The following is a 25,943-nucleotide window of genomic DNA, read 5'->3' on the forward strand; positions in this document are numbered from 1 at the left end:
ATGGTAGTGTGAAAAGATAAGATTCTGAGGAAAACAAGGCCCAGTGGAAAGCAAGGATCTTTAAAAGGGGATTTCTGCAGGAGAGAATTTCTCAGTTTCATCTGCTCATCATATAATCTAATCAAATCTGTAGAAGTGTTGCTCACCCACAATAGAGTATGCCCAGTATGACAATGGACAGATTTGCACTTTCCCAAATACTCTTTATGAGTAGAATTCTGATACCCATATGAGGAAACAATCAATCTGAGCCAAACACAGTGGGAACGATGCTTTTATATTAATTAAAATGGAAAAATAGAACTACATTTCACATTTTTACATCATATAAAAACAACATTGGTTACAAATAACAGGGATTCCAGAAGGAAACATATTTGACCTACAAACAGCTATTAAATTACTGATTGGATGGTGAACAATTAGGAGCAAACTTTTAAGAGATAAATTAGTAGCTTATATTTCAAAGAAGTGTTTACAGTTACTGAGTTATGTTATGACACTTAGAAGCATATAACTTGTTAAAATACCGTGTGAGACGGTTCAGAAGAGACACCTGTCTCACACGATGATAATACTGCTTTGCCAGGGACATGATGTGATCCAGCAAACATTTCTATTGACTACTATTTAGTTGCTCTTGCCAAGGCTGAACAACAGTCCTGAAGAAATGAGTGCATTGCAGTAATGGGAGGAGGGGAGAAGAAAAGCAGTAAATCTACATTTAAGAGTCAGACTAGACATTAATGTTTCACCCATTTCCCCACACCAGATTTTCCTGATATAACTACTCAGTAATCAGACTTGCCTGTGTTTATCTTCCAATGGTAAAGGTAAAGGTAAAGGTTCCCCTTGACAATTTTTGTCCAGTCGTTTTCCACTCTAGGGGCCGGTGCTCATCCCCGTTTCCAAGCCATAGAGCCAGCGTTTTGTCCAAAGACAATCTTCCGTGGTCACATGGCCAGTGCGACTTAGACACAGAACGCTGTTACCTTCCCACCGAGGTGGTCCCTATTTATCTACTTGCATTTGCATGCTTTCGAACCACTAGGTTGGTAGAAGCTGGGACAAGCGACGCGTGGATTCGATCTTACGACTGCTTGGTCTTTTGACCCAGCAGCACAGGCTTCTGCGGTTTAGCCCACAGCGCCATCACGTCCCTTCCAATGACCAATCACAAAATAAGGAAAATATGAACTGTGGCAAACAGATTTCCTTTATCAGTTTGAGGACCTCCTTGGGATAAAAATAAAACTAGATAAATTTATAGCTTAGCTTGTATTTGCATGGGAAAATGACCTAATATCTACCTGTCAGAAGATATAACAATAGTCTGTCTTTCAACCCTTCTAAATGTAAGAAGAACTACTTTCTCCAAGTTTTCTGCTGTGGCATACAGAGACATATATACACTATGGTTGCATATAAAATAGCTAAGGATAATTTTGAAGGCACTAGATATAGGCTGGGATCCAAAGCAATTCCACAAGCATATGATGGCTTCCTTGTTTTCTCTTTGCAAACTAACACTTAATGTTTTACCAAATGCCAAACATGAAGTTCCACAGGCTTCAGGAAAAGCATTTTGGATGGTTCAGGGCAAGCTACCATTGGAGTAATGGAAGCCTTAGAAGAAAGGAAGATCTTTCTGCTCTTTTCAGATACCCATCATGGACATTAGAACGTCATCTTAACACTGTTTCGCCTTTTTAAAAGGCCACAGTAGCACCAGACTGTGCACCAGATTCTTTTTCCATATGGGAGGAATACATCTTTCATGTGCTGCCCACATTTGTATGGTAGGGACAGATGGCTTCATCCTAATTCACTTATATTCAAAGGTGTTACCTACTCTAAAGAAAATATAAGGAAAAAATATACCAAAACATTGCAGTCACCTGTAGCTGATAGTCAGAGCAGGTGGAGTGGGGGCATCCTGTTCCCACCTGCTCAGATTGTAGACCACCCCTGCTTACAGTTTCTTAGTTCATTGGTCTCCTTATATGTGCCAAGTTTCTGAAAATTATAGAATTAATTCTGTAAGTTCAGGAGGGTTTTAGACTTGTGCTGTTCTGTTTCATATTATAGCAATCTGCTTCTGAAACGGGATGTTGCAAAATCAGTTTCTCATGTACTATGCGGATCAAGAAAGAAGGTAAAAATATCATTGGATGAACCTGATACAGTATTACACACCCTCATCTAAGGGTTTGTTTGTGTTTTTTTTGGCAGATAAGACGTGAAAGCAGTTGATTTCTCTTCCCTAGAGGGGAAAAAACAATGAACACTCTACACTTCTATGATTCGGTGTTTGCTACAATGTTTCAGAAAGATGAATTCCACCATCTTGGAATAAGATTCTGCACTGAGGTATGCTTTCTTTGGTTATTAACTTTTGTTTAAAGCAGTGGTCCTCAATGTCGGGCTTCCAAATGTTGTTGAACTACAACTCCCAGAAGCCTTCACCACCACCTCTGCTGGCCAGGATTCCTGGGAGTTGAAGTCCAAGAACATCTGGAGGCCCAAGGATGGGGACCACTGGTTTAAAGGATGCAGTTTCAATACAATATTTACATCATAAAAATTATATTTTAATGTCAACATTTTTGTAATAAAAATTTAAATTTACATACTGTAGGTTGGGGGAAGAGGGAATTTATTTTCTTTGGCTCTCTGAGATATAACTGTTTTCAATACACAGAACAATAAACCTGTTGCTACAACTATATGGTTTTTGATCCAAGAGCTTTCCAGACTTCAAAGGTGAAGCTTGTCCCATGACTGCTAGATCTGCTGTTCTCCAGGCTTCACAGTAGTTGCTAATTAGTCGTACTCCATGTGGACTTGAACCATGCCAAATGACTTTTTGAGGCCTAAAGGTAGAAGCATATTTTAATATTTTGATTCCTTCATATAATATTACAGTAGTTTCATCTGTATACTTACAGTAGTTGTTTGTGGTCCAGGTCTAATATGAATCCGCTTAATACTCACTGAACAAAGTGCATGAAAAGAGAGTGACTGGGGAGGAAAGATCTTACTTAGGGCCCATTCAAATAAGGAATCTGCAACCCTTTCAAGTTTCCTATAAAGCAGTGGTCCTCAACCTTGGGCCTCCAGATGTTCTTGGACTCCCAGAAGCCTTCACCACCACCTGTGCCCGGCTAGGATTTCTGGGAGTTGAAGTCCAAGAACATCTGGAGGCCCAAGGTTGAGGACCACTGCTATAAAGCATGGATCATACCAAGATTTTTTTTTTTTGTCATTCAGGTGACATTGCCTCTTATCCTGGTATGTCAACCACAAACTGGAGTGGTGTTTGTTTCTTCTTTGTTAATGTAACACATCTTTTTATCCCTCCCCAATCTGGTGTGTGTGCATACCCTTGTGTGTGCACACCACTTTGCTGAGCTTTCTTTCCCAGTCTGAATCTTGTTTCCCCTTTTCCTTCTTTCCTTCTTTCTTTTTCTTTTTGCAAATGATCCTAGATGTTGCATGCTATACTGGGATGGTGTTAGTTTTGCTCTCTGGCACTTTTCCTAGTTTAAAAAGAATATAAAAGTACAGTAAACTGGAGGAGGTGTAAAGTGTTGGAGGAAGCAAAGGTGCAGAGAGTGGTGCAATAATCTCTTTCCTTCCAAAAGAGGAGGGAACAGTTTAGTACCTGTGGTGTCCTCCCTGGTCATGAATATTCATATGTCATCTGCATAGACCAATGGGAGTGCTGAAGGGGCGGAGTCGTGAGATATAAGAGACTCAGCAGGAGGAGTTAAATAGGGAGCTAGAGATATAGAGAGTTGAGGAGATTGAGACTTGAGAGAGATTTGGGAATGTGGGCGGGAGATTGGTGGTTGAGAGGGATAAAGGAGAATGTTTGTTTAAGAGTTAACAACACTGCTTATCCTATCAAGATTTGCACTTTCAACTCATTATACAACAGATAATATTTACAGAGATTTTGAAACTTATGGCATTTTGTTTCCAAAAGTTATATCGCATAACTGAGCAACAGGGTTTCTGCCATAGATTCTATCACCTCACCTCCAGGAGAATCAGAGATTTTCAGAGACATACTTGTTGAATAATTTTAACAATTAAAATACCAAGCCAATCTTTCACAAAATGTATGGTAACATAAGCATTTTGAGCATGAATGTGAACTTACCAGGCTGGATCTGTCATGACATTCCTACCATCAAATGAGTATATTGGAATCTGAATGTCAAATTGGCCCCCATTGCCAGAGAAAATGGATTCCCAGTTACTGAACAATGTTTCCTCCTTTTAGAAAAAAGAAACAAGAAACCAGGTATCAGGAATGAAACTAATCAAATATCTAAATTCCAGCTTGGCGATGGAAACCCACTTATTAAATACCTCACTTACCTTGAAAGCCCTGTTAGGGCTGCTATGACTTGGCCCCACTTTGATGGCACACAATACACACACAGTATCTACATCTTTAATAAATGGCCATGGCCATGAGTGAGTGAGGATGAGGGTAACTAGGTACAGGTAAAGGAATGGAGTATAACCAACCATGCCTGTACTCGTAAGAGATGTGCTTGTTTCCTTATACCTTTGAGACTCACATTTGCCACAATGCAATAGTCTAGTTCAGTGTATAGCACACATCAGTTGAAATCCTGTTGCTTAGTGTAGTAAGTTAGAGTACTCCCATTGAATCAATTTCATGAGTCAACTCCTCCAGAAGTTCCATTGATTCAAATGAGCTTTCTCTAGTTGTGACTTCAGCAGAAGTTGTCATGACTGTGATAAAGCTGAGGATGCTTCCAGATGAAGCATTTATTGTGCAGTTATTTTGCCTCATTTACATAGCCCTTTTGGGAGACTTACAGATTTCCTCTTCTACTTGCAAAAATGTGATCTTCCCATTTCAATTCTTTTCTCACTAGAAACATGTTAATGAAAGAAACTCATACTAGCTGCGCAGTGCACACAGACAGACCAAGTAGCAGCAGTTATAGGAGAGTTGTCTGGGAAAAACCATGAGTTTTTAAAAAACAAACCCAACATGTCTTTTACCTTAAGATTAACTATCGGCAGGTGGTATCTGTCTGCCTTCCTGACAACTGTCAAGATATCTTGAAGATGTGAAGACAAGAAAGCTCGGTACGTTGAGGTTAAGCCAGCAGCCCGGGCTTGTTGAAAGCACTGGTAGTCGGCTCTCATATCACCAGAAAATGGGGTGTTCAAAGCCACGAGATGAAGCTGCAGAGTAAAGAATGAAAACAACTTTATTGTAATGCACCACACCACAGAGGGGGAACCTAAGCCCACCAAGCTTGTGATCTTTCAATCTGACCCATGGAGGCCTTTAGCAAGGCCAGCTCCCCTCTGCTAATCCCAAACTCCCTAAAAGAAGAGAGAGAAGGTGTTTGAATGCTGCTGAATCGAGCTGGATATGGCTCTTGAATTCCTAGCACTGTTTGCTTCATCCTTCCTCTACCATTCTAATTGGTGAAGGAAAGTGGAGAATGAAGCCAATTCTGTATGTCTGTATATGTGTGGAACAAAGACAGAAGGAAAGACAGTAAGGGTGGTGTGGAGACACAATTTGTGGGGAAGGGGAAGGACCAAGAAGGACTGGGAATGGAGGTGTGGTTTGATGGAGCTACCCCTTCATCTCTTCTTCTTAAATGTCAACAGCCATTCCCTAGTCTACATCTATAGGGTGAAAAAGGGAGTCAAACAATACTTTTCTATCTACAATCTATTAAAGTGAGTATTATTATTATTATTATTATTATTATTATTGTTGTTGTTGTTGTTGTTGTTGTTGTTGTTGTTGTTGTTGTCGTTGTCATTGTCGTTGTCGTTGTCGTTGTCGTTGTCGTTGTCGTTGTTGTTAGTATTATTAATTTGATTTATACCCCACCCATCTGGTATATTCTACCACTCTGGGTGGTAGAATATCACTTTTATTCCGGCCCTACTGATTACAGGGATGTGTCCACAGGGATATTTTTGCAGCTAGAATTTGCACTGCAGGAGTAAGGCGAAACCTCTGACAGAACTGCTTGAGCTGGGTCAGCATGATGGAAATGGAGAGTGGGTGAGCCCCTCTGGCTTTGTAAATCCGAGAGGGACAGGCCTGGTGAAAGAGCCTAGAAGGAAGGCAGAAAGAGCAGGTGTCAGCGCCTTAGGGAAATCGAAGGCCAGGGGAAATGAAGCAGAGGGCAGTCTGAGAGAGGAACTTTGGAAGAAGGAATCCTTCCAAAGATGAGGAATGTGGTAGCAGAACCTGGAGAAATAATGGACAGAAACATGAGATACTGGAGGAGCTCCATAGGTGAGGAAAACTAAATTTCATAAAGAGATTGAAACTGCCTGCCAGATCTTTGCAGACTAAAGCCGTGGACTGTTACTGTGCTCTTGTGCAGATAATATTGCTTGTCCTTGAAGAGACAAAAGTTGGAACAACTAATGGGACAGCACATTCCAGATGAGAACATTTAGACTAACTATTGTGAAAAATAATTATTTGTCAGCAGCACAGACTGAAAGCTGCCTCCAGCCATGGCAAGCTAAATGAGGTGTGAAACTACTACCATCCTTGCATCCTTCATTCTTATTGTTCCTAATTCAAAGTTAATCATTGGAGACATTTTACTATTTTACACTGCAAGCACAATATAAGTATTTTAAAATTAGGAAACAAGGAAAAAGTAGATTTTTTTTCTTACTACCTTACTAATTATTCAAAACTAAAACTACAAATACATATATTATATCGAATTATATGGGATGTGTGTGTGTGAGAGAGCAAAACAGGTTTGTTTAACCAAAACACTAAAATGTTCTAATGACTCTGCTAAGGATTATATACTTGGGATGGTGTTTAAAATATAAGAAGCAAATTTATTTTTAAAAACAGACATATGTGGTTTTGTTGACCAAGGCCACTGACCACGGTAGCTGCGGGGTTCCGAGAGGGATATGATTGGCAGAAAGGCATTAAAGGAAAAAAATCTTTCAGATTCAAGTATTCTAATGCCTATAATGGAATCCAAGAGTCTCAGCGATGTTGAGGAAAAGGCTACACACCATGTGTTGCACTGAATGTGCTGTGCAATCTATGTCAATGAACTGAATCAGCAACAGTTGTAGGATGTTTCTGCACTATCCGTGCCTCTTTTAGTCAGGCAAATCCTCTTTTTCCCATCCCCCCTGGAAATGTCTTTGTCCACTTCTGAAGAGTACCAGCAGAATTCACCTCAGTGAGAGCACTGGGTAGGAGTTCCATACAGGTTCCACACCGTGACTTGACATAGCTGGAATTCCTCTCAGACATACTAGCCTGTCCTGATAAAGTAGCTGTTTAGCTAGGAATTGCTGTGATACAGCTGCATATTGCTCCATGGATAAGAATTACAGTATCTGTCTGCTTATGATCAATAGGAAAATATACTCTTTCTCAGAGTAAAATAAAGTTTTAGCACATCTTTAGAAAAGGCAGTTATTTGTCATACTAACAATACATATTTCTACCCATTTATCTTTACAAATAACAGGGTTTGTTTTGTGAATGATAATTACACACACTTAATCTGCAAGTCTGATGGCTGAAGTATGTAGCTCTGAGGAAATTGCATTGCCAGAGAGAAAACAGGTTAGCTGGGTCAACGAGAGGGAAGATGCATATTGCCCAACATCTAGTCTGGCCATGATCGTAGTGTTCTCACAATATATGTTCATCATGGGGAAGTCAATCAAACACAGAATCATCTCAGAATGATGAAAAAATGGATTTTGTCTATTTAAAAGTTGCCTAATACTATAATGTGCATAGTATTCTCTTACAATCTGTTTCCAAACTTCACTGAGCAACTGAAGTGTGAAAATAGATTTTAAGAGATATTTGCATACATCACTATATTACCGTCCCTGAAGAAGATCAGAGAATGAATTGGCTGAAATGTATGGGCCAATTTTTCCAGCATCCTACAATTTAGGGTAAAATCAGATGGCTTAAAAGGCGTGCATCTGTTTGCACCTCTTTAACGGGAGCAATCTCCTGCCATGGAATTGCTCCAGTCCCCCCCCCCATAGTAGCCATACAGCTGGGCCAAAAAAGTCCAGATTGAGAAGAGACAAAGGTCAGGTTGGAGCAAAATTCCCCTTCTGTCATGTGACTGCTGGGAAATAGATTGCACAAGCAGTTCAAAATGTGATCTGTTTCGCTGTGTGGTCATATCCTTAATTTCTCTTCTTGATTCGGTTCCAGTTCGTGTTTCCAGTTTCTTTTTGCTTTTATCATTGGGTAGTGAAGTGGAATTCATATTCCCACAAGAAACCAAAAAGCCTACAAGTGACTTTACCCATAGTTTGTCATGAACTGTAATGCCTTCTCCTGCAATCTCTTTGTAGTGCAAACACACCCTTTATCACTCAGTTGCCTCGCCCCCCCCCCATTACAGCACAAAGCTCCTACTTACGCTTGGCCTTCGGCTGTCTATACTTGAAACAGGAATCACTGCTGGAAGGGGTTGAAATCCCTATTAGTTTAACACAACAACAAATTTCAAAGGTTAAAATAAAGCACTGAAAGCAGAGAAAACAAAGGTAAAGAAATAGGTGAGATTTTGAAAGCACTTAGAAGAGAGGCTTGAGCTATGCTCTAATCTCCACTTTGCAAATCATATGACAGAAGTGTTTATGAACAACACAGCCTGCATCTTCAGTCTTGTGCCCATCCTTCACAATTAGGCAAGGTTTCTGTCTTTCAAAAAATGGCAATGGGGCATCTAATTGTATATGTTTATCCTCTCCACAGCTCTTGACTAACATTAAAAAAAGGTATAAAACTGCTCTGATGACTGAAACTAAGGGAGAGAGGTGTGTTGATGATTTCATGGATACTAGCCAATAGACCCCACTTTTTTTCTCACTCACTGAACCAGTCTTAGAACCTGCAGAACTAGCTTTCCCGTTTTACTTCACTGTCACATCCCACACCAAGTGTACAGAACCATGTGGCACATTGTTATAGTAGTAAATGGGGAAGTTTTTCATGGCATAGCCAGACAGCCCTCCAATAAAGACCAAAATCACAGTTAAATTGGGCCATATTAACAAATCAGAAACAAGGCTTTTGTACAGCTAATGGGTCTTAATTGCACATTCAAGAGCAAACCACCCCCAAATACAACAGCATAGCAATAGATTGTTTTGGGAAAATCTATTTCTCTCTCAGCTATTCTGAGAACTGCAGCTAAGCTCACGGGGAACAGGGAAACTGGAGGAGGGCTGTCATTACCTCTGCTACTCTGAAAGAATCAGAATGCCTCACTTGCTCTTAGAAGTTTCTCCCAAAGCTACTTAAGGATTATAGTTTTCATTGGCAATGGCTGAAATAAAATTTAAACTATGTATAAGAGCGCTACTGTACTTACAAATGACGGTTTAACACATGGGTGAATGTCTACATGATTTGCTAAGTGCCAATAGTCCTTCCCAGCCCAAGAAGACAGGAGAAAAGCAGAATGGGCAAATGTTACATATATCCCTGCAGTCATTCACACTATTCTGATATTACTTCCTAAGAACAATGAGAGCTACAGGTCCATTACCCATCTCTGGCTACACATTCGCTATTATGAGAGTTGCTAGCATTGAAGCTCTGCTTTCAACCAGAAAAGTGTTGTAATACTTACTGGGCTTGAAATTGCTGGAGGTGGAGGGCTGTCAGCAGGAATAGGAATAAGTTCACCAAGCTGAAATACGTAAAACACAACACCGTCAAATATAAAATTCTGGCTACTTTTATTTAGTTAAAAGCATCTAAAAATAGCTGCAAGCAATTAATAATGAAGACAACACCAGTAAGAACAATATCTCTTACTTTAGATGGAATTTGCAGCCCACAAATGTACAGCATCTTAAAGTTCTTCAACTGTTGCTGTTTTCTCCTGTATCGCTAGCTGTAACTAAGTGATCCATATTTGTATGGTTCTCTTCAGTCAATGAATTAAGGTTGCAACCCTAGCTTCCATCTGCTGATATCAAACTACCACTAATAGTGTTAATTTCTAAATAAATAACCTAAATATCTTTATCTGCCTGAAAAGTGCAAATGTAAAGTTGACCACTACTTTGCTGCAGTTGCATTAATATCAGGGATCTAGTCTAAACAAGGAGTTGATCTTGCTATGAAGACGATGATATGAATTAGAGATGGGAACAAACCAGAAAAATTGTGATTCATTTTGATTCATGATTCATCAAGGTCGATGAACCACGAATAAGATATTTACAATTTTTTTCCTGACAAATTGACACATCAAATTGTTGATTCACTTTGCCTTTAAAACCCTATGAAATGCCACCCCCAGGTAACTAGAGGCACCAAATCTGCAGAGCAGCTTCCCCTGACTCTCCTCTACAAGTCCTGCATGTCTGGTGAAGTTTGGGTTTTGGATGCCTGGGTTATACACCCACAAAAAGCCCTCCCCAGAAAATGTCCCTTAGGCACCTAGAGACCCCAAAATTGCATGGAAGCTTCTCTTAACTCCACTATAGAATGCTTCCAAGTCTGAATTTCAAACATCTGAGTTATACACCCACAAATGGGATCCCCCAAGGAAAGTGCTCCTTAGCAGCTGGCCTGGGGAAACCCAATCTTCACCAAACTTGGAGGAATTGTAGAGGACAGTCAGGGGAAGCCTCTCTGCAATTTGGTGTCTCTAGGTGCCTAGGGGGCCATTTTATAGCCCGACAAATCGACAAATCAAAAATTGCTAAAAATTCATTGATTCATATTCGTCAGGACATTGATTTGTATGAATATGAATTGATAAATTATTTTGAATGATTCAATTTGGTGATTCGTTTTTTAATTTATGCCCATCTCTAGTAAAAATGTATAAAAATATAAATGTGTTCTCTTCTAGTTGATACTTGAGCTAAATTGCAATTTAAGCAGTTAAAACAAACAAGAAAAGGAAATATTCTCAAATTCTTGCTGTCTTCTAGCAGAAAAGTTGGAATCTTTTCACTTTTCAAAAAGTCACTTTTCTCCAAGTAATGTCACTACTAGAAATGTGTATATATATATTTGACATTTTGAAAACAAAACTGTATACAAATACATATTCTCACCACAGTGCTTGCTGCCCTTTTTTCTAATGATTCTGGTAAAGCTCTTACTAAATGCTGTTCATGTTCTCAAAAGAGAACAGAACTTTTAGTTTCACATCTTGCATCTGTGGCTAAAATTTTCAGCATCTCTGTTCAAAGACTCAAAGGAATATTCCATGTTCCGCTGCTGCTTGTACTTCAGTAAGAAAAGAAATGAAGGAAGCAATTTTGAATGCTTTACACAAACAGAATCTTACTGCCTTAGATGACATGGCAAGGAAACAGGAACAGAAACAATAAAGAACTGTATGAAATAAATGCATGTTCACTTAATAACCAGTGTAATTTTAAAGGAAAATATTCAGCTGACAAATCTCCAGTTCTCATGGAAGTGAAGCTGCATTGCCCAGAATTAACTATTACCTGCAACTTTTTCCAACCCTCTTGAACACGAATAAAAACATCACTGGTTTCACTAAGATAGATCAGTGTGCCTTCTGACACTAAATGAACCTTTTGCAGCATACTGTCAACATTGCTGAGTGTTGTAACCTGTCAAGAAAGAAAGATGAAAAAAGACAACTTGGTCAAATACAAACAATGTAGGTTTTCTCAGGACAAGAAAGGACCAGGAGTTCAGTGAAAATTTATTTCCAGGCCTAGAACAGCACTGTGCTGATAAACTGGAGAAAGGCACCTACTGGCTTCTGACACTGGAAAACAACATCCCTGCTTTCTTGGGAGACCAGTCTGGTCCTGTTCACTCGTCAGAGAAAGAGCTGCTGCCCCACAGCTTGATTTCCTCTTTTGTCCTTACAAACTTTTCAGTTCATATTATGCTTACTTCAGGCCTCCACATTGCAACCCAAACAATTACCGTATTTTTCGCTCCATAAGATGCACCTTTCCATAAGACGCTTTAGGAGAAGAAAACAGGAAAATATAATCTGTTTTCTTCGCTCCATAAGACACACAGACTTTCCACCCCCCTGTTTTGTGGGGAAAAAGTGTGTCTTATGGTGCAAAAAATACGGTACTTCATGACAATCATAAAGTGAACTATTGTGTGATGAATTTTATTTTCTTCTTCGACTCGGTGTTAAAATAAGGATTTGGTTCCTGGAAAACATTTGTGCCTTAAAAATGAAACCTCTCATGTCTTCTGTCTCACACCTCCTCTCTCTTGTTCACTTACTGGGTGGTCCCTTCTGATCTCCTCTGTCTCTTCACTTCTCTGCCCCAACTCCTCCTTCTTGACCTATTCGCTGGGTACTCTCCTTTGACCTCCACTCTTCTCTATGCCCCAACTCCTCTCTGTACATTTCTCTTCCTGGCCATTCCACTCCAACGTTTGCTTTCAACTCTCTTTTCCCTTCCATCTCTATTCTCTTGCTGTTACACTTGGTGACAGAAACAAGGCAATTCTACAGTGCTCGGTGTCAGTGCTTCAAAAAGTGAATTTTGGAAATCAGAGTTGGGGGAGAGGGCAATTAACTGGACAAGGCTTAGAAGATATTAAGTGATTTATAAATGTGCAATCACCATCGTAATCAACAAAAAACATGTTACGGATACAGACAATATTGGACTAGACGGACCAGCAGCCTCACTCATTATGAAGCAGGATTCTTTTTATTACAGCAATCTTTCTCCCAATTACTGAGATTTATCCTCTTCTTATTAAATGAAATGGCCTTGGTAGATATCTGCGTGGTTCCCTTTTTATATTCTGAGCTTTGAAACATGGTTAGACTTTATATAACAGATATTTTCCCTCAGAAATTGACAATAAAATAGTCCATCTATCTGGAATATTCAAAATGAGGTTGTATCACTTCCCTTAAAAAAAAAAAAAAGAATGCTATAAAAACATTCAGAACACATAGGAAACATAAACATATTACACACAAATGTTACATTTACCGTAATGAACATTAACTGATAATATTTACCCATGATATTTAGATATAGTATGCAAATCCCCATACATCTATTATAATTAAGTATATTTTAACATCATACCTATTATTTAAATCAGCAACAAAAATACATTTTATATTAACGCAAATGTGAAAAATTGGTTCTATATGAATTAAATGGAGTTCATTACTTTTTGATTGTTTCTTTCCTTTTTCTTCTCTCTTATAATTACACATATTCTACCAATTTTCTCATTTGGGCCAAATGCTCATTATTACTAAACCATTCATTCCTGGTTGATAAATTCAGTACTCTTTAGAAGCACTCAAAATTGTTGCTTCATTTAGCAAGTGCCATAGAAATTCCAGATGTTCTTTATGCAACATTTCTAAAATATCTTAGCATTACAGAATTGGAATGTGTACCCAATAATTTCACAAATAGGCATAATATCATTTTTTTTAAAAAAATCATGTGTTTCCAGTATTCCACATGTTTATGGGCTATATCCAATGTAAGCCCTACCTAAAATATTTATTTTTATTTACTTTGGCCAGAATCCTATTGTATATTTCCATGGGTGTAATGCTAGTGATGTAACTTTCAGCACTGAATTTCTACAAGCTAAGAAGTCACAGCATATGTTTCCTACAACATACAGAGCTATCAAGTTTCACCACTGCAAGTTATGCCTTGGGCATTACACCAGGGGGCACAATTAAAAAGATTCCATTGTATTTCTACGCAAAACAATTGAAAAGAACGGGAGTAGTTAGACAAGAATAATGCATGTCTTACTGATTCTGCTCCACGTAATGTTGCCTTTAACCTAATATAAATTTACATATTTAATCACTAATTTGGGCAGTTGCCACATCTAAATCACACACCATGCTAGATGTCAGCAAATATTTGAAAGTATTCATGCTGTTCTACAGCATGACATGTTCTTTGTCTTCATTTGTCATATTGCAATCTGAAGCCCTTACAAATAAATGGCTGTTTTCCAAGGAAAAATAGTAGCTTTACTAGATTTTTAAACAGTATTTTCCTACAGATCGGTATATTGTCTAGTGAGCCATTACAGCATTTCACTTTTGTTCAACTGCTTAATTCATGGAACATAATAGTTATTCAAAATATTACTGCCAGCTTCGTCGAACAGTTGTAATTACACAGGGGCAGGTAGTAACTGGCTATGACTCTTATTGGCACTTTGGGGGTTCATAATCAGGTGGGGGCTACAAAGTATCTGAACTGGAACATTTCTATGCAAAACACATTATATTCTATATTATTTCCATTGCACTTAGTTTCAGTGAGATATAAAGAAACAAATAGCCCTCTTACCAAGTTCCTGGTCCCTGGAAGTCCAGGTTCTCCAGGAGGCCCTGGCGGGCCTGGCACAGCTGCTGCTTAAAGAAAACCAATGCTGGATTAATTTTACATAGACATTCCAATTGTTTCATGTTAGTCCTGATATGAAAAATGCTGGCACAGCACTACCTGTAGCAATGTGCCTCAAAAGATTAATAAGTTAGCAGAGCTTGGAATGTTACTGTTTAAAAGGAACAATACTATTCATTACTTCTTGGCAGCCGGGTTGCAATTCTTGATCCAAGGTGCGCAATATATTTTTGCTGCACATTATCAACCTATTGCATTCTCATGACCAACATGTCATAAAAATGCAAAGAAATGTTCTCTTGTCCTGTCTAGTGGCCAATGACAAAATTGTGCCTTGGAAATATTTATGAAAATACAGTACAAACGTTATTTTAATTTTTTCAAATTATGACTTCAACAGCTACTTTACTAAGAACAAATGGAGGATTGAGATCAAAGGCAGTTTGAGTCAGGTCAGGTTTATTCATGGTTATGACATTTAGACATGCATGTAGGAATATCTCAATTTAAAATTAGCATGAATGAGTCCAAGAGAGACTTCTCTTAAAATATTCTTTCATACTTTATATTTCATAGATTAGCAATTACATACAAAAAAAAGTTAAATGCTGGAGCTGCCATTCCCAAAATACAGTTATAGTCTACGTGTTTAGGTCTTGCTTAAAAGTACTTTCCTTTTGGCAAACTTCGACTGAGGGCATGATTACATGAGGCAAATGTTCCCTAGTTATACCCTTATTAGATCATTGTAGAAATTTCCAGTCACACAATGCATAGCCATTATCGAATAATTCACCCAGCGATTTATTTCCCCCTCTTGGGGAGGCTTCTTTTATTTTGTTCCAGTGGCATTTCGATATACATTAGGACCCCCTTATCCTTTGAATCAGTATTCATTATTCACTTATCCACTGTCTGAAAATATTAAAAATATTAAAAGAAAGCCATCCAGAAAAAACTAATTTTAAATCTATTACTGGAACCAGCCACTAGAGGGAGCCAGAAACCATGCTATGAATAATTATTAGTGAAGAATATATAGCATGGTCTCTACCACCCTCTAGTGGTCAGTTCCAGTAATGCACATGAAAATATTTCTTCTCCCATCCTATAATAGTGTTTGCTATTATCCATGGTTTTCAGTATCTGTGGGAATGGGTTTGGAACCAATTGGCAGTGGATATGAGGGCCTTACTGTATTTCATACCAGTATGACATGTGTGCATATTTCTGCAAACAGCTGATTTAACTAGATCTGAAACAATGCCCTGGTAACAAAATGAGCATGCCGGGTGATGAAAACAAAACAAAACAAAACAAAATAATCCAGTGGACAGATAAACTTTATGTATTACGAGCAACATTTGCTATGTACTAGAATGAGAAACTGAGATAGAACACTTTTTTTGCTTTTTATGGATTGTCACATAAATTTATATTATTAACTTAATTTAAAAATTCATTTAAAAATACAAAAAAGTCTCCTTTGCCTCTTAAGATTGACAATCAAATGCCATAAAACTTGAAAAATCCCTGCTCAAATGCCTATAAAATGTCTTTTTGAAGTAAACTTTGAAAGTTTATTACTCATTACATGTAAATAACATAGGTGTTACCTCATAAACTTAATACGACTGGCTCAGAGAAGAACAATGAATCCAAGATTCCTGCCTTTTAAATTCTCCCCACCCCCACTCTACTGTTGTTGTTGTTTAGTCGTTAAGTCGTATCCGACTCTTTGTGACCCCATGGACCAGAGCATGCCAGGCCCTCCTGTCTTCCATTGCCTCCCAGAGTTGGGTCAACTTCATGTTGGTAGCTTCAATGACACTGTCCAACCATCTCATCCTCTGTTGTCCCCTTCTCCTCTTGCCTTCACACTTTCCCAAACATCAGGGTCTTTTCCAGGGAGTCTTCTCTTCTCATGAGATGGCCAAAGTATTGGAGCCTCAGCTTCAGGATCTGTCCTTCCAGTGAGCACTCAGGATTGATTTTCTTCAAAATGAATAGGTTTGTTCTCCTTGCAGTCCAGGGGACTCTCAAGAGCCTCCTCCAGCACCACCCCATTGTTCCTCCAAGAAGAGGTCCACCCTGGAGGGGCTCCTGTCCCCTTCCAGGCCAATGCCAGTGGCTTCGGAGAGGTCATTCGGGGGACATATTAGAGGTGAGCAGCTGTGAAAGGGAGGTCAAAAACTCTGACCTTCTGTCCTGGTCAACCTGTTGTTTCAGGATGCAGGAGGGAGGGGGACAGGCCGAGATTTTAGCCTTGGTCTCCCGTGACTTCTCATCCAGACACTTGAGGATCTTTGGTAGTTCCTTCACGGCTGCCCTTCCGAATCTCGGCCCTTTTCCGATTAATTGAGTGCCTGCAGTCTGTTTGCATTGATGATTGGATCACAAGGTACGAAATCTCCGGACTGTTTCAATTTCTTCGTTATCGGCGTTAAAGTGGTGTGCTTCTTCCATAGTCCTCATTTTAGTCTTCTTAAGGTTGGGTTGCAATCCTTTCTTCGCTGGCTTCCATCAGAAAGGATTTCAGATGCCACTCTTGCTCTCTGCTCTAAGATGCTGCCATTGACATACAGACCTTCCATGGTTGATGTTTCTGGGATGGGAACTCCAATCGCAGGATTCTCCTATCCAGTTGGTCTTAAATCGCACCAGTGACTCGACCTGGATTCAACTCAGTTTTTTTCTTTCTCAATGACTCCGACTCAAACTGCAACTTAAAACCTGGCTATTTAGGCAGGCCTTCCCTCCGGGCATCACTTGATCTTTTTTCCCCCCTCCCATCTTGAATGATGGTTTATTGTTATAAATTGTTGTTATATTTTAATTGTTTTTATTCCAATTGTTGTGAGCCACCCAGAGTAGTCAAAGACTCGATGGGCGGGATATAAGTATAATAAATAAAATAATAAAAATAAACAAATTAATTAAAACTGTGAGCTGTAGATTGTTTCTACATATATTGCAGCTCACCTTGGTAAATTCCATCTCAAATCAGCAAAGTGGGGTGGGGAGTGGCAGGTGCTGTTCCAAAACACAGATCAAAGCATGGTGCACGCATTGGTGTTGTCAGCGTTCAGGCGGCCCTTTGCTATATAAAGCGTGGCATCCTTTTTCTTGATGGCAACATGGGCATGATATTGCGCAGCAATACTGGGCCATTTCCTGGTTTTCGAATGTTCAATATTGTGCACAGAAGCACCATATCCCACATTCATAAACCAGACAATTTTTGAACAATTGAATTTCCTGCCTTTTTTAAACAGAAGTTTAAATATACATAGGCTACCCAAAAAATCAATCAGAAATCTCCCTCATCTAGTGGTAAAGGATTCCAGAAGATGAGAGTATGAGATATGTTATGGGTACCGGGAGAAGACAGAAACGAGAACAGCTTGGATATCGCTATGGTCCCTCTGTACCAAAATATTTTGAATGACTGTTTTGGACTTAACGAAATCATGAAGCAAAGGTGTGAGTAGGTACAGCACAAACAATGGAGAACCATAAACACCCTTTAACCTCTCAGTTGAACTAATGTTGCCATGCCCGCTCCGCCAAATGCAGATTGGAAAGCTATGTTCCAATTTCATATCCCTTTCTTTGCTAGGCAAGCTGAGGAAGAAAAGCTAGATTGAACAAAAAAAATCTACAGATTACATGTTTTCCCAAATATATCCCTTTGCTTTTTGAAATAAAAAAAAAAGGAAAGAGTTTGGAATTAGCCAAGAATGTCATTGGAAACCAAGGTCAAAATCATGAATATCATGTGGAAGGAAGGTAGTGAAGAAAAGGTAAAGGTAAAGGTTCCCCTTGACAATTTTTGTCCAGTCGTGTCCGACTCTAGGGGGCGGCGCTCATCCCGCTCTTCAAGCCATAGAGCCAGCGTTTTGTCCGAAGACAATCTTTCCGTGGTCACATGGCCAGTGTGATTTAGACACGGAACGCTGTTTACCTTCCCACCGAGATGGTACCTATTTATCTACTCGCATTTGCATGCTTTCGAACCGCTAGGTTGGCGGGAGCTGGGACAAGCAACGGGCGCTCACTCCGTCGCGTGGATTCGATCTTACAACTGCTTGATCTTCTGACCCTGCAGCACAGGCTTCTGCGGTTTAGCCCACAGCGCCACCACGTCAAAAATCAAGTCATTTGAAATGTGGTATTGGTAGAGATACTAAAGACAGCCAGAAAAGCAGAAAAGTGGGCGCTCAGTCTAGTCAAGCCTGAACTCTCACTCGTGCAAAAATGAGCAACCTGAGTCTATGCCACCATGCATATATAACAAAATGGATACTTTGTTTGTGAGGCACGTATACTGAGACATTAAATATGTGTGATTGTAACAGTGGCAATGTTGACAAGATTAGAGAGGCCAATCCCGGTTTGATGATACTGGAGTTGAGAAATAAAAATCAGAAAGGAAAAGGTTACTTGCTGAATAAATAATAGAAATCAATTGGTTTAAGATATACAGTGGTGCCTCGCATAGCGAGGTTAATCCGTTCCGGATTAACCTTCGCTATAGCGAAACATCGCTAAACGGAAATAAAAAAGCCATAGAAACGCATTGAACAAAGTTCAATGCGTTCCTATGGCTTTAAAACTCACCGTTAAGCTATCTTCCTCCATAGCGCCGCCATTTTCGCGCCCTCGGTAAGCGATGGCAGGGCGCAAAAATGCAGCGCGGACCTTCCGGTGGCCATTTTGGAACCGCTGATCAGCTGTTCTCCCCCGCTTCGTTATGCGAATATCGCAAAGCGAAAAAACGCCATAGGGGCCATCGCTGAGCGAATGCTCCAGCGATGGCCCAGAGCCCCTCGTTAAGCGATTTAATCGCTCAGCGGGGCGCTCGTTAAGCGAGGCACCACTGTATATAATTGACATATAAAGCAACACAACTAATATACTATAAGCAAATTTGGCCAGACATGAAAATTAAGGTTAGACAAGCGTATGTGACTTATGAACTTCAGAAATGATGATGAATAATAATATTGGATGTTTTGCTTCTGAGGCATGTATATGGAAATATCAAATATGTGTGAACTATAAGAGTGATTATGTTGACAAGATTAGACATACAGTTTTCTGTTTATAAGAATGGAGATCATCGAAGAATGAATGGGCCTGTGTGACTATTATGGTGGATAAGTAATTTTAAAGAGGAAATGAGGAATGTTTATGATGAGATTTAGATGGATGGAAATGCAGATGAGAGAATTTACATTTATTATAAATTTAGGATGTTAGATACTTAGATATATAAAATAGGGATGTGGAATATAACATGTGTAGATGCACACGGATATATTATTTCTGTAGTCAGAATTTACATAATAGATAAGCTGGAATGGGAAATACCTCCCCGCCTGTATGTTCTGTTAGTCTCGTATGATTTGTTAGTTTTATGTGTTATTGTTTTGTAGGTATTTGTGTGTTTTTTGTAGGTATGCATGTTTTAAAAAATAATAAAATGTTAAAAACAAAAACCAAAATGTGAACATTTTAAATCGCTGAACTATTTGCATAGCATGCATTCTGATCAGTCAGAATGTACCTGGAGTCATGATTTCAGTGTTGTAATCTGTGAGCACAAATAGGGTTTATGACTGGACAGTGGTTTGGGGATTATTCAAGTTAGAAATCATGTGGATCCATGAGGATCTGTGCATCAGATCCATGTTTTTGCACCATTGCAAAACCATGTGCTGGTGGACATACACATTTCTGTGGTGTAGTCTGTGGGCACAGATGGATCCTCTGATTGGATAGTGTTTGGGAAAGATCCTATGTAAAAACCATGTGGATCCAAGAACTGCTGGATAGTGACACATCTTTATACTCAAGGATATTTTCAAGTTTCTTTATAGTTGCCCTTTCATGTCTCAGTCTTCTTTTGATTTCTTGGCTGCACTCTCCATTTTGGTTGATGAACCCTGGGTACATGGTCAGCATTAAACAGCTATAATTCTTCTGTTGCCATGAATTTGTCTTAATGTTCCACTGTCATCCTGCTTTGGCACTTTCTTCTTTCATCTTCATCGAAACTCATTTCAAGTCACTGCAACTTTCTGCCAGTAATATGTATTATTTGCATGTCTTAATTATTGATGATTCTTCCACCAGTTCTCAGTTCTCCTTCATCTTAATCTGGTGCAGCTTTCCATATGATATGTTCTGTATACAGACTGAACAGGGAGATAAAATGTACACTTGCCTGACACCTTTCCCTGTGGGAAACCATTCTGTCTCCATATTCTGTCCTACAATAAACTATTAGCTTCTTGTTTCCAGTACCAGTTTTGCATCAGGGCAATCAAGAGTTGAGGCATACCCATTTCTTTCAGAACAATCCTCAGCTTTTCATGACCCACACAGTCAAAGGCTATACTGTGGTTTATAAAATATAAACTGATTCTCTGCACTTCTTTGGTATGTACTAGTATCCAATTCATATATGCAATGTGATCTCTAATGCCTCTTTCTTTTCGGAACCCAGCTTGAACATCAGGCACTTCTTACTCCATATGGGATAAAAGTCTTTGTTGCAACACCATGAGCATCACTTTGCTTGCAAAGGAAATAGGTACAATGATCCTGCATTTAACAGTCCTTGGCATTTCCTTTTTAAGGGATTAATCCGTAGGTACATTAGACAGAAAAATGACACTAGGACATACCTGAGCCATATATTGCAGGAGGTCCTGGGGGACCTGGAGGTCCAGGGGGTCCGGGAGGCCCAGGGGGTCCAAATCCTGGAGGCCCAGGTAGGCCAGGCACCCCAGGGGGCCCTCTAGGCCCAACAATTGTGTCTCCTTTTGGCCCCTGTCGAAGCAGAAGACAGAAGCATTTGTAAACAAACCTCTCTAGAGTCTGTTGTGAAGTCATTTGCTGAAATCAGTCACGTTTGCTAGTTTGCTGTTCAGTCTGTTCACAATTGCAAGTAAATAAATGGTTTTTATTCTTTCTATTACTAATGTCTCAAAGTGAGTACATAATTGAGACTATAAGTGTCAGTTAATGAGAAAAGGAGTGGACTATTCTGGGGAACCTGAAGCTATTCTGCTCTGCGAGGCCCTGCACCTCTGCTTCGCAGCTAGAGGAATTTAACTGGAAATTCAAAACTCTGCAACAAAATTAAAAACTGTTGATTCGAAGGGACTTGAAGGCATCTCCTATGTAAGGACTGTATACCAACACTTTATAGACACACACATATAAAAGAGATATTAAAGGAAATGAATGGAAGCCAATAGAGCCTAATGCAAATATATACATCAATGAATACCTGTATTTTAATACTTAAATATGGATTTGATAAATCATTATATTGCATGGAAGAAAACCTCACCATTGGTCCTGGTCTTCCAGGGAGCCCTGGCTGTCCAGACATAACAAACCCTCCATTTGGTTCTCCTTTTTCTCCTTTAAGGCCTGTTCCTCCATTGTCTCCTTTCTCACCCTTAGAAGAGAAAACATACACAATGTATTTACAGAATACTACATCCCGCAGTGTTTATGTAAATATAAGTAGATACTGCTTCTTTTATACAAACTTTAGATGTCTTTATTTGAAGGGAAATGATAGAGCAAAGTATTTTTATAAAGTTACAAAAGCTCAAAAAATAGAGCTAACAGTTTCTGTTACTGTATTCCAGCTTTTCCTCCTATGTTTGGCTCCTGACAACATACTCTAAAACACATGTTTTAGAGTCTAAAACATGTGTGGCCTTCTAGTTGCTGTTAGACTACAACTCCCAGCATTCCTCATTATTAGCTATTCTGGCTAGAGCTGACGCAAGCTTCAGTTGAACAACATCTGGAAGACAGCACTTTGCCTGCCCCTGTTCTAGCACATCATTAATCTTTGTGGGGAGGGTCAGAAAAACCTTGGCATATAGGTCATATGTTGGATCCACTTGCTAACTGAAGCAAAATGTTTTTTTCCCTCCACCATGCATATTAGAGAAGGAGGAGGAAAACAAGCTGTAAATGGCCCTTTTAAGTTGGAGTTTTGGTTTTAGAGAAGGCAAGAGGTGTCCAAAGAAAATCAGTTTCAGGGATTCAGATTTTATGGTGGAGTATATTATACACTGCCCAGAGAATGGCAACACCAATGAGTCAGTATAGAAATGGAAGCAAAGAAATAGACAACTGCTTCCTGCTGTGAGCTTTCTTCTGCTTCCACATGTTCAGTTATACCCACCACCCCTTCACTCTTTTATAGTAAGATAACTTTGAAATATGATTGGGAAGGAGCACAGTGCAGTTTGGGTACCTTCTGTTGTTATACAGAGCAATTTCTTAGTTCTACCAGCTAAAATGTACAAAAATATATATGTTAGGTAATGCTATTAATCATAACATTTTTGTAATGTAGGCACAACATTTTAAGAGATAGATGGGAAACATGGAGCTGTGAGAAGCCAGGTACTGTACTAGCATTTCCTCCATTTAGTTTTCATTCTTAGATTGCAAGCAATCAAGAAATGTTGGGAATGAATCAATTCAAAGATTTAGACTACACTTTAGGCTCAAAATGGCAGATATACATGGTATTCCTTCCATTTCTCCCCTCTACAGCCTTGTGTGGCAGGTTAAAGGGAGAGTCAGCCATAGACCTGGGGGCACCTAGAGAATCAGACTTGATTACAGACCTCACCAACATACATCCAGTATGCTACACCACACTAGTGCTCATTTGCAACCATAAAATTGCAGTATATAACAATGAAAAAGGCTATCTCTTTGTAAATGCCAATGCCTTCTAAATAATCTGAACTGTACTTGTGGGTTGGGAGGGATACGGTGTCCAGGGACAATGGAGAGTAGCATACACTGCAGCTTTGCAGAGATCTTTAGTTACAATATCATCAATGGATCTTGGCACATTTGAAGCTCTTCAATGAATCCATTACAGGTACAAGGCAAGCTATCTTTCTCTTTGAACCTGTCTGCTCTTGTTATTATGTCCTTGCCTGCTATGGGAAAGGTGGAGACAGTATCAATGCAACAGCTAGCAGTGTGTAGGCTCTTAAAGAAACAAGCCCCGACCCTACTTTGGAAAGTGTCAGCTCTCTGAAGAACAAGGCTAACATGTGAATATGAAAACTATTAGGCTGAAAATGCATAAGAATCATATAAGTGGATATATAAATGCATCAATTGTCTTACATTCTTGTCTTACATTTTTCTGGTATTTCACATACAAGGACCTTTTTTTAAAAAAGCAGGTAAAATTCAGCTGCTAACAGGCAATAACTACCTTCATGATGCTTAAGTGGCCAGAATATGTGGATGGCAGAGGAGGACCTGGAAGGCAAATCATGTTATGTAATTTCAATTTCTATTAAGCCTGCAAATATTTTTGTATGTTGTATGTGAAGCTGTTGATAATAATCAATTATAACTTCCCATGTGGCAGACATAATTTTCTCGTCTTTGTTAAAGAAGCATTAACTGACATATCTGGCATAGATATACAGATACTGTATCTGGAAATGGATGGACTGAATTAAAATGATTGTTTTTACTCATAAAGCATTTACTAAGATTTCTGTAACCAAATGGCTACCCAATGCATTAGCAAAGCAAAATAGATGAACTCCTGTGTCCAAAGAAATGGATTTTAATCCATGAAAACTCACACTGAAATAAATCTGTTCATCTCTGAAGCACTACAATATTTTGCCCTTTCTTCTTCTTTTGTCCCCTTTTACTTTTGCTAACATGGGATATCTTAGTCAAGGATCCCCGTGTGGCACGTAGCAAGATTTGAACGATGCTCATCTCAATACAGCTATTATATTTTGCTAGCAATCGTGCACTAATCTATTTTGAACTAAATTGTTAATATCTTTTGCTTAATTATTATTTAATCCAAAATCATCAAATAAAATGTTATTTCGTGAAAACCAATGTGGAACTTTGCAAAAATATGAAGAGATGCTCCCTACACTCCATATTAGATGGCAGAAGATGGTTTCGGGAACAGCTTTCCTGATTTAAAATTCCAGGGTTCCACAATTCTAAATATTTATTTTGTATATAACTGTACCAATGTTAGTCTGCCTAAATTTTACAGATATTATTTTAATATATTTATAGTATATCTTCATTCACTATCACCATTTAAAGTCAAGAAAAAGCTTTCCCCTGTGTGTTACCTGGTGGCCCTGGTGGCCCTCTGTCTCCTTTTTCACCTTTGTAGTGCAACGAACCATGAACGCTCCAGGATCCTGTTTTAAGAAAACATTACTATGAGAAAACATTGTTTTGGTTAAAGGCAATTTGTACATTCCATACAACTTTCACAGCATACAAGACATCAGCAGATTTGGGAACATGGAAAGCTGGCTTATCCTGGTCCAGCTAGCCCAGTACTGTCAACAGATAGTGGCAGGATTTATTCCTAGTCCTACTTGCAGATCCTTCAGAAGATAACCCTGGTTATCTTCTATCCAAGCAGAAGCTAATCAAGAGAAAGGCGGCACATAAATAAAACAAACAAACAAATAAATAATCTGGCCTGACCCAGCTCAGCTTCCATGATGTGGTTAAATCAATGTGTTCAGGTTGGCATGGTGAAAAAAGTGTTCTGTTGGATATCTGTATTCCAAACTCCAGGAGTTTCAGAGTGAGGTTTTTTTGTTTTTTTTTTAAATTCAACAGCCTGGTTCTTTCCAAGACTGACTCAACACAAGAACAGAAAAAGTCCAATCTCTTACAGTGACCTGCCTTTTCTTATTTGGTGGGGTCACTTAGAGAGAGGCCTCGGATGATGAAAAGTGCTCCTGCAGTTAACTTGTTCCCAAGAACAACTTTAAAGGTCAAAGTCAGCAGGTCAAATGGGCCCAGAAATAAACTGGCAGTTGGCACAGATTGCAAAGCACTGGTACAGACATGATTGTGGTACAGCTGGAGCCTTTGCTGGGTCTACTCTTGGTGTTACTCTGCATGTCATTCCAGTTATGTTGCTGTTTCATAAGGCAACACAAAGCACCCACTACAAGGTAACTGTGTGGTTTCCTATGGAAATGATGCAAGTGATTAATGGCTAGGTTGATACCAAGAATGTACATCAAGGTGGCACCGTCATCAAAATTTTGGGTGGTGCTTGGCAGTGATACCCTTGCTCATATCACCCACTCTGGGTCATCGGTGTTACCTAGGAAGGTACATTCCAGTTAATTAGGTTTTTGCTTGGGGTTTTTTGTTGTTGTTGTTGTTTTTGGAAAAAATGTGATGCATCTGCACATGTACATATCAGTGAAGAGAAAAGACAGATACAAACAAGAAAAAAATCTTGGTTGATCAGTAGGGGCAGTGACGGTGGAAAATGGCAGGCCACAGAAATGGAAATGGAAATAAAGTAACAAGGAATGACCCAACCAGAAAAGAAGGGAAAAGGAAAAAGATTGGGGCATTTTGATCCCTAGGGTCCAAAACATTGTCTTGTCCACCTTGATGCGGGAAACACTAGAACACCTACTGATCCAATAGTC

The 25,943-nt window shown here is 39.2% G+C and overlaps 1 protein-coding gene across 5 annotated transcripts in view; it reads right to left on the minus strand.

The window, feature by feature from the left end:
- Nucleotides 1–258: 258 nt before the first annotated feature.
- COL15A1 (collagen type XV alpha 1 chain) overlaps nucleotides 259–25,943 on the minus strand; it is a 202,593-nt gene continuing 176,908 nt past the window's right edge. For all 5 annotated transcript variants that reach the window (XM_078377611.1, XM_020806775.3, XM_073003912.2 and 2 more), the window contains 11 exons: nucleotides 24,606–24,677; nucleotides 23,705–23,751; nucleotides 21,791–21,901; nucleotides 21,120–21,264; nucleotides 14,371–14,432; nucleotides 11,524–11,652; nucleotides 9,678–9,737; nucleotides 8,460–8,519; nucleotides 5,047–5,232; nucleotides 4,166–4,281; nucleotides 259–2,873 (listed from right to left, as the gene is read on the minus strand). In XM_078377611.1, coding sequence (XP_078233737.1) covers nucleotides 2,657–2,873; nucleotides 4,166–4,281; nucleotides 5,047–5,232; nucleotides 8,460–8,519; nucleotides 9,678–9,737; nucleotides 11,524–11,652; nucleotides 14,371–14,432; nucleotides 21,120–21,264; nucleotides 21,791–21,901; nucleotides 23,705–23,751; nucleotides 24,606–24,677 — 1,205 coding nt within the window. In that variant the 3' untranslated portion in view covers nucleotides 259–2,656. The remainder of the gene's footprint in view (nucleotides 2,874–4,165; nucleotides 4,282–5,046; nucleotides 5,233–8,459; nucleotides 8,520–9,677; nucleotides 9,738–11,523; nucleotides 11,653–14,370; nucleotides 14,433–21,119; nucleotides 21,265–21,790; nucleotides 21,902–23,704; nucleotides 23,752–24,605; nucleotides 24,678–25,943) is intronic.

Source organism: Pogona vitticeps, chromosome 6 (assembly GCF_051106095.1).
Source record: "Pogona vitticeps strain Pit_001003342236 chromosome 6, PviZW2.1, whole genome shotgun sequence".
Taxonomy (NCBI): domain Eukaryota; kingdom Metazoa; phylum Chordata; class Lepidosauria; order Squamata; family Agamidae; genus Pogona; species Pogona vitticeps.